Here is a 14,459-nt window from a genome sequence, read left to right on the forward strand (position 1 = left end):
GGAGTCTCTCCTCTTCTTTCGAGGTGTCAGACAAAGCATAGAAGGTAGGCAGAGTGACAGATCGATCTTCATTAAAAATGGATGCTTAAGTAGAAGGACCAGCTTGTCTGGATAGATTGTAAGGTATGAAGGATGTGCTGACAGTGCCTGTAACTCAATGATCCTCTGGGCAGATGTTATCACCACAAGTCACAACCAGAAAAGGCCATCATGATGGTCTGAGTGGGTTGGTGTAGCGAGGCTCAAAAAGCAGCTCATATTAGGAACGGAAGAACTAAATTCAAATCCCACTGGGGCATTATAAAAGGCCCTAGTGGAAACATATATTGGGGACCTTTCACGAACCTATGCACAATAAGGGATTTAAAGAGGGATGGCTGGTCTGGCAACCGCAAAAATGCAGAGATGTCAAAAAGGTAACATTTCAACAAGCCCAGAGCAGAGCCCTGCTGGCCCAAGGAAAGAATAAACAGGAGAACTTGCAAAAGGGGTACAGACAGATGGTCAACGTGCTGGCCTGTACACAATGCCACAAACTTGCGCCAACAGCACTTGTATACCGTCTTGGTAGAGAGACACCTTGCTGACAAGACAACATTGCAAATTTGGGGCAGAAGGTCGAAAACTGTAAGCAGTTGCTGCTCAATCTCCATGCATGACGGTGAAGACTTTTCTGGTTCAGGTGAAGAACCCTGGACTGTTGCTGCAATATAAGATCTTCCTGAAGAGGCAGCCTGATAGGAGGACCGATGCTCCTGCTCAACAGCTTGGGATACCAGACACCCGATGCCCAATTTGAAGCCACAAGAATGACTTGGGCCCGGTTGTTCCTTATCTTCTTGAGAACTCTGGGCGAGAGTGGTATTGGCAGAAAGGCATACAGGAGGCCTGAGCTCCACTCAAGACGAAAGGCATCTCTGAGTGAGAGCTTTTTGGAAACTCCAATATCCAAAACTGCTGACATTGCATGTTCTCAGTGTAGGCAAACAGATCTAATTAAAGTTCTCCCTAATCTCGAATGAGAACTTGCGTCACCTCCAGAAGGAGACACCATTCGTGCTCCGCTAAGCATTGAAGGTTGACTTTGTCTGCTTTGGAGTTCAGAGAGCCAGGTGTTGAACCACTAGGGATATGCCCTGGCATTCCAGCCATGTACAGAGGTGCAAAGCCTCTTGACAAAGGGTCAGCAACCCTACCCCACCATGCTCGTTGCAGTACCACATGGTGGTGGTGTTATCCATGAGCATCTGTACTAGCCTTCTCCTTACTGAAAGAAGAAAGGCTTTCAATGCCAACCGAATCGCCTGAATCTCCAACAAATTGATGTGGAGCCCGGATTCTACCGGAAGCCAGAGTCCTCTCATCTTCACCTCTCCCAGCTGGCTGCCCCAGCCCAGAAGTAACACACCTGTCACTACAGTCAGCTCTAGTTGGGGAAGGGAGAGGGGTCTGCCACTTACCCAACCGCGGTTCGTCAGCTACCAATGCATGTCTTTTTCAGGACCCTCAGAGATCTAGAAAATGGTGGAGAGATTGCCCTTATGCTGTGCCCACTGGAACCTCAGCTCCCACTGCAGAGCCCGCATATACAAAGAGGCATGTGTAACAAGCAGGATGCAGGAGGCCATGAGGACCAGCAGGATCAGAGTCAGTCTAATCGAAGTCCAAGATAGAGGCTGAAGCATCACTATCATAGCCTGAATATCCTGGACTCACTGCTTGGGATGATAGGCCGGAAACTGCTTGGTGTCCAGAACGGCTATGATGAAGGGGAGCACCTGAAAAAGATTCAGGTGTGACTTTGACACATTGAGTGAATCCCAGCAAGTGGAAAAAGGTCACTGTCATCTGGAGGTAGGAAAGGACTGTTTGGGGTGGCCATCCTTCAGCAGCCAATCACGTGGTAGGGGAAGACTGGAACTCCTAATCTCCGCAGATGAGCTGTGACTACCACCATCATTTTCGTGAACACCAGAGGGGCGCTGGTAAGGTCCAAGGGCAGCAAGGCAAACTGTAGGTGCTCTTGGCCCCTGTAACAGGAAACATCTGTGGGCAGGTAGGATGGGGATGTGGAAATATGCATCCTGCAAGTCCAAAGCTACCATCCAGTCTCCCGGGTCGAGGGCAGACAGGACTTGTGTGAGCATTTTGAACTTCTCCTTTTCCAAGAAGAGGTCTAAAATACGCAGGTCAAGAATAGGACGAAGGCCTCCGTTATTCCTGGGCGACAGAAAGTAGCAGGAATAGCAACCATGACCTACTTCTGATGTTCGCACCCTCTCTATGGCACCCTTAGCCAAGAGAGACATAATTTGCTGATGGAGAAAGTAGAGGTGGTCCTCCATCAGTCTGTCGTACGTGGGTGGCATGGGTGGAGGGGTGGTCACAAAGGGAGGGCGTAATCCCTTTGGACAAGCTGCAAATCCCAGTGGTTGGATGTTATTGACCTCCTGTCTTGTAGGTGATGGTATATCTTGCCCCCCTGAAGGTCGGAGGGCAATATGAAGGGGACTGGAGGCTGCGGCTGCCGAGTGTTGAGGGGACTTGCCCGACGTTGTCTGTTAGCAGCACGTCCTCAGTCATGAAAAGATTGGGAAACTTGCTGGTCATAGTGGCTGGGAAGGTGGAGACGTGGTTGAAAGCCCCTTCTGTTGCCACAAAAGGGGCAGAAGGAGGAATGGGGTTGGCGAGGGGCCATGGAAAGGACCTGTAAGAGGTACCTCCAAGTGTGCACGTCAGGTGGCATTAATTTCTGAACAGAAGGGTAAGGACCCACAATGGGAACAATAATGACCCTAACAAGCACACCAAGAGCTGAAGCCAGAATGGTGCTTCACCCAATTTCATATTTCTCTTACTCAGATACAACAGGTGGTGTGTTCTGTAAACAAGTCAAATGTGTACTGAGTTAAAGGGTCTATACTACAGCAAAATAAGTCTATTTCTCAGCGACATTAGCTGGAACTCAGTCGAGAATGGATAGACAGGAATTGATTTGAAGAAAATTCCTAAACAGACACTTGGCCTTTGGGATGATCAGTTGCTGAGAAAAAGTTGACATACAATGCAGCACTTCTTGAAGCTGGTCTTCAGCAGCATATGCAGACAAAAGAAGGTAGTGCTTAATTTTATGATGGTGGTTGAAGGTTGGGCACGTCAGTACTCATTTTTGGGGACCAGCACTTATTTTTCCTCAACACACTTTGATACAGAGCAAGAGAGAGAAAACACATATGGGTGACAGGAGAAAGACGAAAAAAGAGTGATAAAGGAAGAAATCAGGAAAGAAAAAAAACCTGCAAAAGTGAGATAAAGGAGCAGAAAGCTTCTGGTGGTGGATTAAAGAGGCTAGACTTGGTATTCGGTACACCCAACTTTTGATTTTGCCGGCTATGGGCTTCTGAACAAAACTTTGGGGCCCAGCGCATATTCTTTTACAAATTAAGCACCTGAAAAAAGCATATTTTTAAAAAAGATATCAAAATTGAAAGCTAAACCAAAAAATGCCCCTTTAAAGAAAGACTGAAAGCAAAAATGTAATTAACATAAACAAAAGGCAGCTTCCTTCTGTCCTTAGAAAAAAAAACCTTGCTGGGACTGCTGGTGACCCATAGGTGCGAGGATAAGGATCGAGTATGTGATGGGGACACTTGCTCATGTTCTATGTACAAGAGTTCTAAAGTGACAGCATCTTTTGAAAAAAGCTTTCTCTGTTCCTCTTGTGGCTAGGCTTATCAGAACAAGTTCTAAAGGTGGGAATGCCGAATAGAACGAGAGGTGAACAACAGAGTACCTAGAAAGACTTTCAGCGGTCCCATTGATCGAGACACAATATTCCATGGGCATATAACTGGGCAAAGCAAGGTATGAATATTGTGTTTTTTAGCTTTAGGACTATAATCGATTTGGAAGAACATGAGCAATATATAATATTCTGAGGAATACAGTCTGGCACAACATTCCAAGTTCCTATTTGTCCTGGTATGATTTTCGTGCACAGACATGGGCAAGGTAGATGCTGGCTCTCTCAAGGACCACCTCAGTATGTACCATCTCCCTGCTCTCCAAAAATGTAATATGGCAGCCTGACATCAAAGGAAGTAACAAATAAGAGAAGGAACTGACTAACAAAGGTTTGTTCCACAACTCTGACTCTCTGTCCAAGCAGGATGAAACCCCATCATGTCCTCTTACCTCTCAAGATGGTCTCTGGCTGTGACAGTGTCTTCTGGAGCCCCCCTTTAGGCAGACGCCAAATCCGGATTTTAGCATCTTCTCCAGCTGCACAAGAAGATAAAGATACTCAGTAATCAGTTCATGGCTTTCAAGAAGACCCCAAGCCAAAGTCTCTACTACAGAGGCTGAGCTCAGCAATGCTCACGTCAGTCACTAGTTTTCACTCTTAGCAAAATGTAGCATGTCCTGTCCTAAAACACAAATTATGGACCAACCCTGTATTCTTGGGAGCCTGAGCAGTAAATTAACAACAAGAAACGATGGTGTGGGCCTAAGCTTCCTTGGCAGAACAAAACATGTTTGAGGGAACAAATATACATACAGTTATATTTGTATCAGTGTACGTCTTTACTATGAAACATTAATAAACAACATATAGGTGCTCCAAACCAATGGCACAGTGCAGGTGAATCGTGACAAGTGATTACTGGTGCCATGTGATATTTACAGGGCATTATCAATCAATCAATCAATCAATCAATCATTTGTAGAGCGTGCTACTCACCCTTTAGAGTCTCAAGGCGCTGGGGGGGCGGGGGGCTGCTATTGCTCGAAGAGCCAGGTCTTGAGGTGCTTCCTGAAGCGGAGATGGTCCTGGGTCAGTCATAGGTGGGTGGGAAGGGAGTTCCAGGTCTTTGCTGCCAGGTAGGAGAATGATTGTCCTACGGCGGTGGTTCTGCGGATTCGTGGTACGATGGCGAGGGAGAGGTTGGTGGATCGGAGCTGGCGGGTGGGGGTGTAGAACGCGAGTCGGCTGTTGAGGTATTCTGGGCCCATGTTGTGGAGTGCTTTGTGTGCGTGGGTGAGGAGTCTGAATGTGATTCTTTTGCTGACAGGGAGCCAGTGGAGGTTTCTCAGGTGGGTTGAGATGTGGCAGTGGCGGGGGATGTTGAGGATGAGTCGTGCGGAGGCGTTTTGTATGCGTTGGAGACGGTTCTGAAGTTTGGCGGTGGTTCCAGCGAAGAGGGCGTTTCCGTAGTCCAGTCGGCTGGTGACGAGGGCCTGGGTGACTATTCTTCTGGTTTCGGTGGGGATCCATCGGAAGATCTTTTGGAGCATGCGTAGGGTGTTGAAGCATGAGGATGAGACGGTGTTGACTTGTTTGGTCATTGTGAGCGAGGAGTCTAGGATGAAGCCCAGGTTGCGTGCGGGGTCCATGGGTGTCGGTGCGGTGCCCAGTGCCGAGGGCCACCAGGAGTTGTCCCACGCAGAGGGGGATTGTCCGAGGATGAGAACCTCTGTCTTGTCCGAGTTGAGCTTGAGACGGCTGTGCTTCATCCAGTCTGCTACCTCTTTCATTCCCTCCTGGAGGTTTGTTTAGGCGGTGGCTGGGTCCTTGGTAAGGGAGAGTATCAGCTGGGTGTCGTCGGCGTAGGAGATGATGTTGATGTTGTGTTTTCGTGTGATGGCGGCGAGGGGAGTGTTGGGCTGAGTGATGATCCTTGAGGTACACTGCAGATGGTTTTGTTGGCTGAGGAGCGGAAGGCGGACTCTCTGGGTTCTGCCGGTGAGGAACGAGGGGAACCATTCCAGGGCCTTCCACTGGATTCCCGTGTTGTTGAGGCGGTGTACTAGGGTGCAATGGCATACGGTGTCAAAGGCAGCTGAGAGGTCTAGGAGGATAAGGGAGGCTGTTTCTCCGTTGTCCATTAGGGTTCTGATGTCGTCTGTGGCTGCGATGAGGGTGGTCTCGTGCTGTGATTAGCTCGAAATCCGGACTGAGAATGGTCGAGCAAGTTGTTGTTCTCGAGGAAAGTAGTCAGCTGTTTGTTGACGGTCTTCTCGATGACTTTAGCTGGGAAGGGGAGAAGTGAGATGGGTCGAAGGTTTTTGAGGTCCCTGGGGTCTGCGGTGTTTTTTTTTCAGGAGGGCGTTGATCTCTGCATGCTTCCAGCTCTCAGGGAAGGTAGCTGACGTGAAGGAGCTGTTTACGGCGTTCCGCAGGTGGGGTGCGATGGTGGTGATGGCTCTGTTGAAGATGTGATGGGGGCATGGGTCGGAGGGTGATCCGAAGTGGGTGGTGCTCATGACGTGGATGATCTCTTCAATGCTGATGGGGGTCCAGGCGTTGACGGTGATGGTGGGGTTCGCTGGGCTGGTGTCCGGAGGTGGAGTTTGGGGTCCGAAGCAGACGTGTATGTCTGCGATTTTGCCGTGGAAGGAGGTGGCGAGGGAGTTGCAGAGGTCTTGTGAAGGGGTGATGTCGTTGTTGCTGGCGTTGGGGTTGGAGAACTCTTTGACGATGCTGAAGAGTTCCTTGCTGTTGTGTGTGTTGTTGTCTAGTTGCTCCTTGAGCGATGTCCTCTTGGTGTTCCGGATTTGTTGATGGTATTCGCGGGTGGCGATTTTGAGGGCTGTAATATTTTCTGTTGTCCGTTCTTGGCGCCAGGTTTTTTCGAGGGTTCGGCAGGATTTCTTTGCGGCTTTGAGGGCGTCTGTGAACCATTAGAGTTTCCTGGTGGTGGTCTTACTGTGGGTGTTCTTTAGTGGGGCGAGGTCGTGGGCGCAGTTGGTGACCCATTGTGTGAGGTTGAGCGCTGTGATGTTTGTGTCGGGAATGTTGGTATCGGCAGGTGGGTTCCGGCTCAGTTATGTGGTGAGCTGGTCCGTGGTGATTTTGTTCCAGCATCTGTGGGGGATCCGGGGCATGTGGTGGTGGGATGAGGTCCTCTTGAAGGAGAAGTGTACGTAGCTGTGGTCGGTCCAGTGTAGTCCAGTGTAGTCCTGTGGCGTGGTTGAAGGCTATGTGGTTGCTGGCTGAGAAGATGGCGTCGAGGGTGTGGTCGGTGAGGTGCGTGGGGGAGTCCACTAGTTGCTTGAGTCCGAGGCAGGCGAGGTTGTCGAGCAGGGTGGCGGTGGCGTTGTCGTTGTTGTTATCCATTATAAATCCTCGACTGATTAGCAGGACAATTTTGATAGTACAGGACTATCATGTTAAGTATACTGTACATAAATCTACAAAGGTTAACAGTTCTATGGATGTTCATTATTTTATTCACATGCCCATCAAAATCAAACTGCTCGACATTTCTACTCACTCACCTATAGTCTCTCTCAACCACTCACACTGCCCTCCCTATTTGCTCACTACCGTCTAATGACCTGCCTTCACTCTTACTTAATCCTCCTTCACTCAGTGGCAACTGGCACGAACCAGGGATGGCGGGCGAGGCAGAGATAAAATTAAAATTAATTTCACTTACCTCCTCGCCATGTCCTCCTCGCCGCGTCTCTCCTCCTCACCCCTCCGGCCAGAACAGGAAGCACCCAGACTCCCCTGAGCCAATCACAACACTGCAATGCAGCATTGTGATTAGTCTGAGTGCCGTGGTTCGGCGCTCAGGTGGGGACTGGAGGCGTGGGCATGTTCTCCAGCAAGGCTGTAATGCAGCCTGGGTGGAGAACATGTTAAGTGCCCATGAAAGTTTGGCCGGCCTGAGAAGGCCGGCCAAACACTCATTCTCCCTTAGAGAGTAAAAACACTCCTCCCCTGCAGAGAAGGCCTGCCCCGCAAAGCTTTCGCAACAGGAAAAAATGAAAGAATAATAACTTTGAATTATAATCATTTTATTTTTCTTTACACTGCTGAAAAGCAGTGGGGGCCTCAGTGGAGGAGCCACCACCGCCTTCACTTCTTGCTCACCCAAAGCTTTCCCTCTCCGTCTGCTCATCTTTGGGTCTCAGCTCACTTATTTGTCTTCAGTCTGCTCACTCACTCATTCCAATTTTCTCACTTACTTGCATTAACACCTGGTTGCTCATTCACCCTATCTTCCGCAATGCCACCCAAGGGCAGCAGAAACCTCCATACATACCGACTGCAAGACGCTCAGTGCAGAAGGGGTCCCAGCAAAAGTCAGCCACCGCAGACCCATTCTCAATAGTTGGAAGGGCAGTATCTGGAAGACGGCCAGTCCTGTTGAGCTGAAGGGAAGAACATGAAAGAAAAGTGATGGACTTGTAGCACTGGCTGGCTTCATGGTGATGGATTTCCATTAGATTAATAGTTTGCCCCTTATCAACTGATACAAAAGACAATGAAAAAGAAAAGAAACCAGGCTGCGGAGATGGCCTCACAAAAGTACACAATCTAAATATGTAATTAGACAAAGGTGAACTAAGTGGCTCCTTACTAGGTTTTAGCCATGTGCAATGCCTCAAGTATGCTTTAGAGGCGAGTGCTCATTACCTGATCACATAATTATTAACGTGAATCAATGAAACTCACATTTCACTGCAAATAATTTACTAACAACCTACTCATGTAAATCTTAATAGCACTGAAGGCTTCCAGCTTCTCATTAGGTGGGCAACTTAGAACCTGCACTTCTCTATAAAGAGCAGGTACTTTGTACCACTGATGTCCCACCAACCCCTCAAACACCGGTGCAGCTCTTGCCCGCCTTTGATAACACTCGTGCTCTGATCTTGTGAGACACAAAATATATGTGCCAGTCTGGTCAATCGCGGACTATACCTCCAGCTGTAATCTTGTCACACAAAAGCCTTAAGGATCCAGATACAAAAAAACATAACCTTTACGAAATAGTTGAGAAAATATGCTGAATGTTGAAATGATGAACAGTAGGTGAAGATGATACTAAGAGCTTCGAGTTGAATTCAGAATGTGGCAGTGGAGTGTGTCCGAGGGCTTACCTCCAAGACAGATATCTGTCCACCAGACATTAGCAGTGGGACAGCCACTCGCTCCTGGTTCACGCAGAACCCATCGCACTCTCCAGGGGTGGTCAGGTTCTGCCCCTTTAGGTTTGTGATGTGGGTGTCCCGATGCATGAGGACCCCTTGTGCATGACGGAACTTGGAACTGGGACCTGAAAAAAAGACATTCACGGATAAAAGGTGAAATTTAGTAGGCCAGTGCGAATGTCTCCGAAAGATCACAAGAAAAACAAACTGTTAAAAATGCAAAATGTAAATTTGGGGCAGGAGACGCAAGGTGCAGAGGCATTGCCTCCTCAAGTGCAGTATCATCCTAATATACATGCACTCACACATATATAGCATATAGCACTATCGGCACCTTTAACTTCAAGGTCAATTGCAATACTTTTGAAAACATGACAACCGGCAAAGACCAACCACTGAGAAGACTACGCCCCGTCTCCCTTTCACTTGCTCATACTCAACACATCTACCGAAGCAGAAATGGAGGACACTCCTTCTCCCACATCGCAGCAAAAACTTGGAACAGCCTACCCACACACCTCCGGACCATCACCTCACTTCCGGAATTCCAATTGACCCTAAAGACCTGGCTGTTTGAATAAGCCTCTGTCGCCTGTAAGTCGCTGGGTGACTATTGGGTGACTAGCCGCGCTTCATAAATCCTGACTGATTGATAGATGGCAAAGGGTATTTTGTTTCTTATACACTGTATAAACAGACTGCCCTCCGTTGCATATCACACACCTAGCAATCTGACTCTACATCCATTCCCACCTATTCTGTAAATCACACACAATGTGCACCCTCCCCTTATAATGTATTATAATTGCCTATGTCATTGTTTTTGTTTTGTCTGCATACTGACACAAAAGCTTAATAAAAATAAAATAAAAAAAACAAAAAACAATGTGCACCCTCCCCCATCTGCAACAGACACAATGTCCCGACTCCTCCTCCTCTCATTATACCGCAGACTTATTTAAACTCCATCGCGTGTGAATATAACATGACAAATAAAAGTAGGCTCTATAGTGGTTTAGAAGATATTTAAATGCTACCACAAAAAAATCGGAGGCATCAGCTAGGGTTCAAGAGTAGTATGTGATGCACTTACCCAGAATGTTTTGCAGGGACTTCTGGCTTGGGCTGGAGATGAAGCCACTGGTACTGGAGATAGAGACAGCCATGCTGGAGGGTGTTGTGGGTGAAGTCAGAGAACTGGGTGGAGAGGATAGGTTGTCTATATCCTACCAATAAGAAATAAGGAATTAGGATGCAGACATGTTTTTCACAATCTGTTGTCAATCACTTACATGAAATCATTTTACGGTTCAGTTACCCAGGTTTGTGGTTCTTTCCCATTATTGGCTTGTGGGTACTTCGCCACTTATGCCTCATTAAGAGGTCTCTCTTAGATCATTCGGGGTTGATGACTACAGTTAACAGCGCCACCAGTATCACAATGTCAGGAGTAACTCTGTGGACCTTTTGCTTATGCACTTTACTCATAGTTCTTAAGTTCCAGATCTGTGCGCTTCCGCTCTCGTATTGCTGTGTTGTGTCTGGGTACCCTTCCTGAAGCGCCGGGACGCCCCTTGGCTGGGGCAGCTGTGCGCTATAGAAGTGTTATTAACATAACATAACATAACTCCATGTGCTTAAGAAGGAGAAAAACAATAAAAAAAATATCCAAAAAGATTGCAAGACCAAAGAGCACTGGAGCAGGGTCCTAATTGGGAATTTCAGCACAAGAGAAACAGGTTTTGATGCAGTTTACGAAATGAAAAGAGAACTGGCGAAGAGAACTCGCTGGGAGGGAAGCCCGTATATCTGCAAAGCACTCCATTCAGTATGTCAACAGCGATTCCTGAAATAGCAGCTGCAGGCAGTTTCCAGTCTGGCCTCTAGGTGGCAGTCTATGCTAACAATTTCAGAATGGGAAAGAGCTAAAATAATATGACTGACTTCAGGATTCCAGGAGCAGAAACTCAGCCACAAGTACTCAAGTACAGAGTTACAGCGTCAGGACATCCAGGAAAACAGGTGTCAGGGCTTCTAACAACTCCTTCTTTAATATACAATTCCAATCCAACGCCTTGTTTTCTACACTTACACACTGAAGAACACCCAGACACCAAGACACTCTATTTAACAGGAGGACAGGGCGACATTAGGAATGTGCCAAGCAGTTTTATTCTAGGCCCGGGCTCAAGTTCCATTACGCGGGCGGTATCTCGCAAAACTTCGCGTTAACTATTGCGTAAAATTCCTGGCGTTACGCTATTCCTTCACGTCGCGTAATTACACGCAGTTCAAGGTAAACATTTTGCGAACATAACCAATGAGAACAACCAAAATGTAAGCGGCTGTTTTTTTGCTTCAATAGTGTTTTTTGCACATTCCTTAGCGAGAAATTAATTCAAAGAGCCAAATGCCTTTTTTCTATTTCGCATAATTACGTGTAATTTTTCGACACTTTACTTAATTACGCAAAAGACAATTACATACATTTCGCACATAGCCCCTACTCCACAATTCTCCCAACAACAGACCATTCACCGGAAACTGCAAGCTACTATGGTTCTCTGCTTCACCATTCTTTTCCCATTCGCCTTAAAAAGAGTCAGTGAACTCAATGTCTCATCAACACCATACTTCAGACAAGACACATTTGCGTAAACAGAATCAACTCGTTCTGGCCAGTCTCATCAGTCCACAGGAACTATGTTGGGGTTTGTTACCGAGGCAGAACATGACCTTCTGATGAAACCAGCACTAGAATTGTTTGATCACAGATCAATTCCTCAAAATCATTCACAAATTCACACCCATCCAAATGCCCCATCTTCATTACATGATGTTTGATTAGTCACAAGAATAACCAGCACTGGAAAGCCAACAGGTCTGGCTGCAGTTTCAGTCCTGAGTAAACATTAAAAAAGCCTGCTGTAGTGAAAAAACAAAACTAAAATTAATGACTATGTACGGTACACTACGAGATAAAGCATCTAGGGCTGGATGTACACAAGCCATTTAGCAGTAGCAAAGCCTGCAATTCACTAAATCAGCAGGTTTGTGACTGAATGACTTAATTGCATGCTCTAAACCCATTTTGCGGTTCAGCAACAAGTTATAGAATTGCAAACTGGGTTCAGAAATGCATTCAAATCTCTATTTGGAAGGGACGTGCTTAGGGAGAACTTTTCAAACACCGATTTGCAATGATTATCATCAGCAACCACAATTTTGGTTGCAATGCCTTGATAGTTTACTGACTCCTTAAAGAAGGTGGCAACCTATTTACAAAGGGGAAGGGGTCTTGTGAACCCCTTTCCCCTTTGCGAAAGGGAATGAAAAGTTTGTTTGGAAGTGGGCAGTGGTTTACGGAACCAAAGTCAGCTTTTGAACTTTTTATTTTTTAAGTACCCTTTTTTTCGTAAATTCATATAGTTAACATTAAGAAACAAGCATTAGAAATGCAATCGGGCTCGGATTTATTTGAGTTTGAGCTAATGGCATTGTAAATGCCAATGTATTGTTGCTATGTGTTATGGAGTGTGTTCATGTGGTGTGTACTGCCAGTGATCTCTTTGTGAGTGTGAGAATATTGCACCGTTACTGCCTGTGATGTCCTTCTTGTGAGTGTGAGAAGCTTGCACCTCTGCTGCCTGTGGTCTCCTTGTGAGTGTCACAACCCAGCCTATATGTATAACCACAGGGGTCACAACCCAGCCTATATGTATAACACCGAATGTGGTCTTAGCCCTTACGGAAGAGCTGCTGTGTATGCCCCCCCACACTAACCCTGAACTTACTGTAGTGAGTGAAGGTATCACTGGGTCAATTCCTAATCTGTCCTTACTACCAAACGCTCAGACTTCGGAGGGGGAAAAGGATCTAAGCGTGTTTTACTCCTTCTCCGATGAGACGGGGGAGGCTGGAGCTGATACTGCTGGCGAATGGTCAGAGAGCTATGACTCTACGGAAGAGGAGGATGACCTCCACCCCTACTCATCAGATGATAATTATGGGGGGGACAGACAAACTATAAATACTGTTAAAGCTAAGCCTAAAGTGGGATCTAGAGCTATGCAAGGCAACCCCAGGCACTTGATTACATCTCAAGAGGTCAACCCCGGTATCCCCGGTAACTCGGAGTTACCTTCTACGGCGGTTGAGACTATTCTGCAAGCAATAGCGGCCCATCGAGAAGAGGCCGCAGTAGACAGTAGGAGATCACGTGCCGCTCTGCGCAAAATGCAAGGGGTTGTTAAGAAACTTTCAAAGACTTGTAGCCATATAAGTGAAAGAGTTACAGATATGGAAGTAAGGGTGATGTCTGCGGAGAAAGACTCCTCTGAGAACTCGGAGAAAATTAAGCTTCAAGAGGCAGAACTGATGGACATCAAATGGAAGCTTGAAGATCATGAAAATAGACAGCGGCGCAATAATTTGCGCATATTAGGAGTGCCGGAGAAAATTGAGGGGGAAGATATTCGAGCATTCATTATTAAACTTTTCAGTGAGTCAATGCCTGAGATTAAAAATTGGAACTGGGACATGGAAATTCAACGGGCCCACCGAGTTCCATTCAATTTACCATCCAAACCAGGTATATACCCCCGCGCCATTTTAGTTTACTTTGGAAATTTCCTGCTAAGACAGGCTGTGGCAGAGAAAGCGAGACCTGACCGTAAAGTATCTTTTAGTGATTTTTTGTTTTTTTCAAGGCCAGACTTTTGCCACACCACCATGGAAAGAAGGTGGCGGTTACGTCTATTGATTAAACCATTTCAAGACAAAGGGGCCCTTGCATTCCTGAACAACCCCGCAAGATTAAAAATTATCCACGGTGGGCAGACAAAGTTTTTTCAATCGGAAATAAAAGCGAAATCTTATCTGGAGGAAATATCCTAGATAATAGATAATAGATAAAGTTACAGACATTTGAAGGAGCAATCAGTATATGTTCAATGGGGGGGGGGGGAAATCGCTAATTACATCCTGGTCCGCATTGTTACATTGTCACAGAAATACTGAAATACTGATATTTGTGATAAATTATTGGTTCTCTTGTGAAGAATGATATTGACGTATGGCTGTTTTGTATTGTTCTTTGGCACTCTATTATATTTATGTACCTAATGGACATGGATGTAGATATGGGTATGGACATGATTTATGAATTTCGTACTTCTTTTGCCTTATATATATTTTTTTCAATTTTACTTTACTTATCAGTACTGAATCTTATCATGATTTTTCTTAAGAAACGGTAGCTCAGTTGAGGTGCTGCAACCTCATCACACAGACTCCCTCAGAGTCTGAATGCCTCCACCAGGGGGAAGCACACGGGGAGGGTCTCTGGGGAGGGGTTTTTGGGGTTAGGGGAAGGGGGGAGGGTGGGGAAGGGAGATAAAAATAAAAAACAAACCAGGTTTATTAGCAAGAGCAAGCTTAATTTTTGAGATCATGAGAAAGGAGGTACACCAAGAAAAGGATTATTACTGGAGTAAAACCATTAGACAATTTTTCTA

At 46.4% G+C, this 14,459-nt stretch overlaps 1 protein-coding gene across 2 annotated transcripts in view; it reads right to left on the reverse strand.

Annotated features, from left to right (window-relative positions):
- CORO7 (coronin 7) overlaps positions 1 to 14,459 on the reverse strand; it is a 996,081-nt gene that overhangs the window by 113,341 nt on the left and 868,281 nt on the right. For both annotated transcript variants that reach the window (XM_078663134.1, XM_078663135.1), the window contains 4 exons: positions 10,037 to 10,169; positions 8,893 to 9,068; positions 8,052 to 8,160; positions 4,195 to 4,281 (listed from right to left, as the gene is read on the reverse strand). In XM_078663134.1, the coding sequence (XP_078519260.1) occupies positions 4,195 to 4,281; positions 8,052 to 8,160; positions 8,893 to 9,068; positions 10,037 to 10,169 (505 nt within the window). The remainder of the gene's footprint in view (positions 1 to 4,194; positions 4,282 to 8,051; positions 8,161 to 8,892; positions 9,069 to 10,036; positions 10,170 to 14,459) is intronic.

The sequence above is a fragment of the Lissotriton helveticus genome, chromosome 10 (genome assembly GCF_964261635.1).
Source record: "Lissotriton helveticus chromosome 10, aLisHel1.1, whole genome shotgun sequence".
NCBI classification, from domain to species: domain Eukaryota; kingdom Metazoa; phylum Chordata; class Amphibia; order Caudata; family Salamandridae; genus Lissotriton; species Lissotriton helveticus.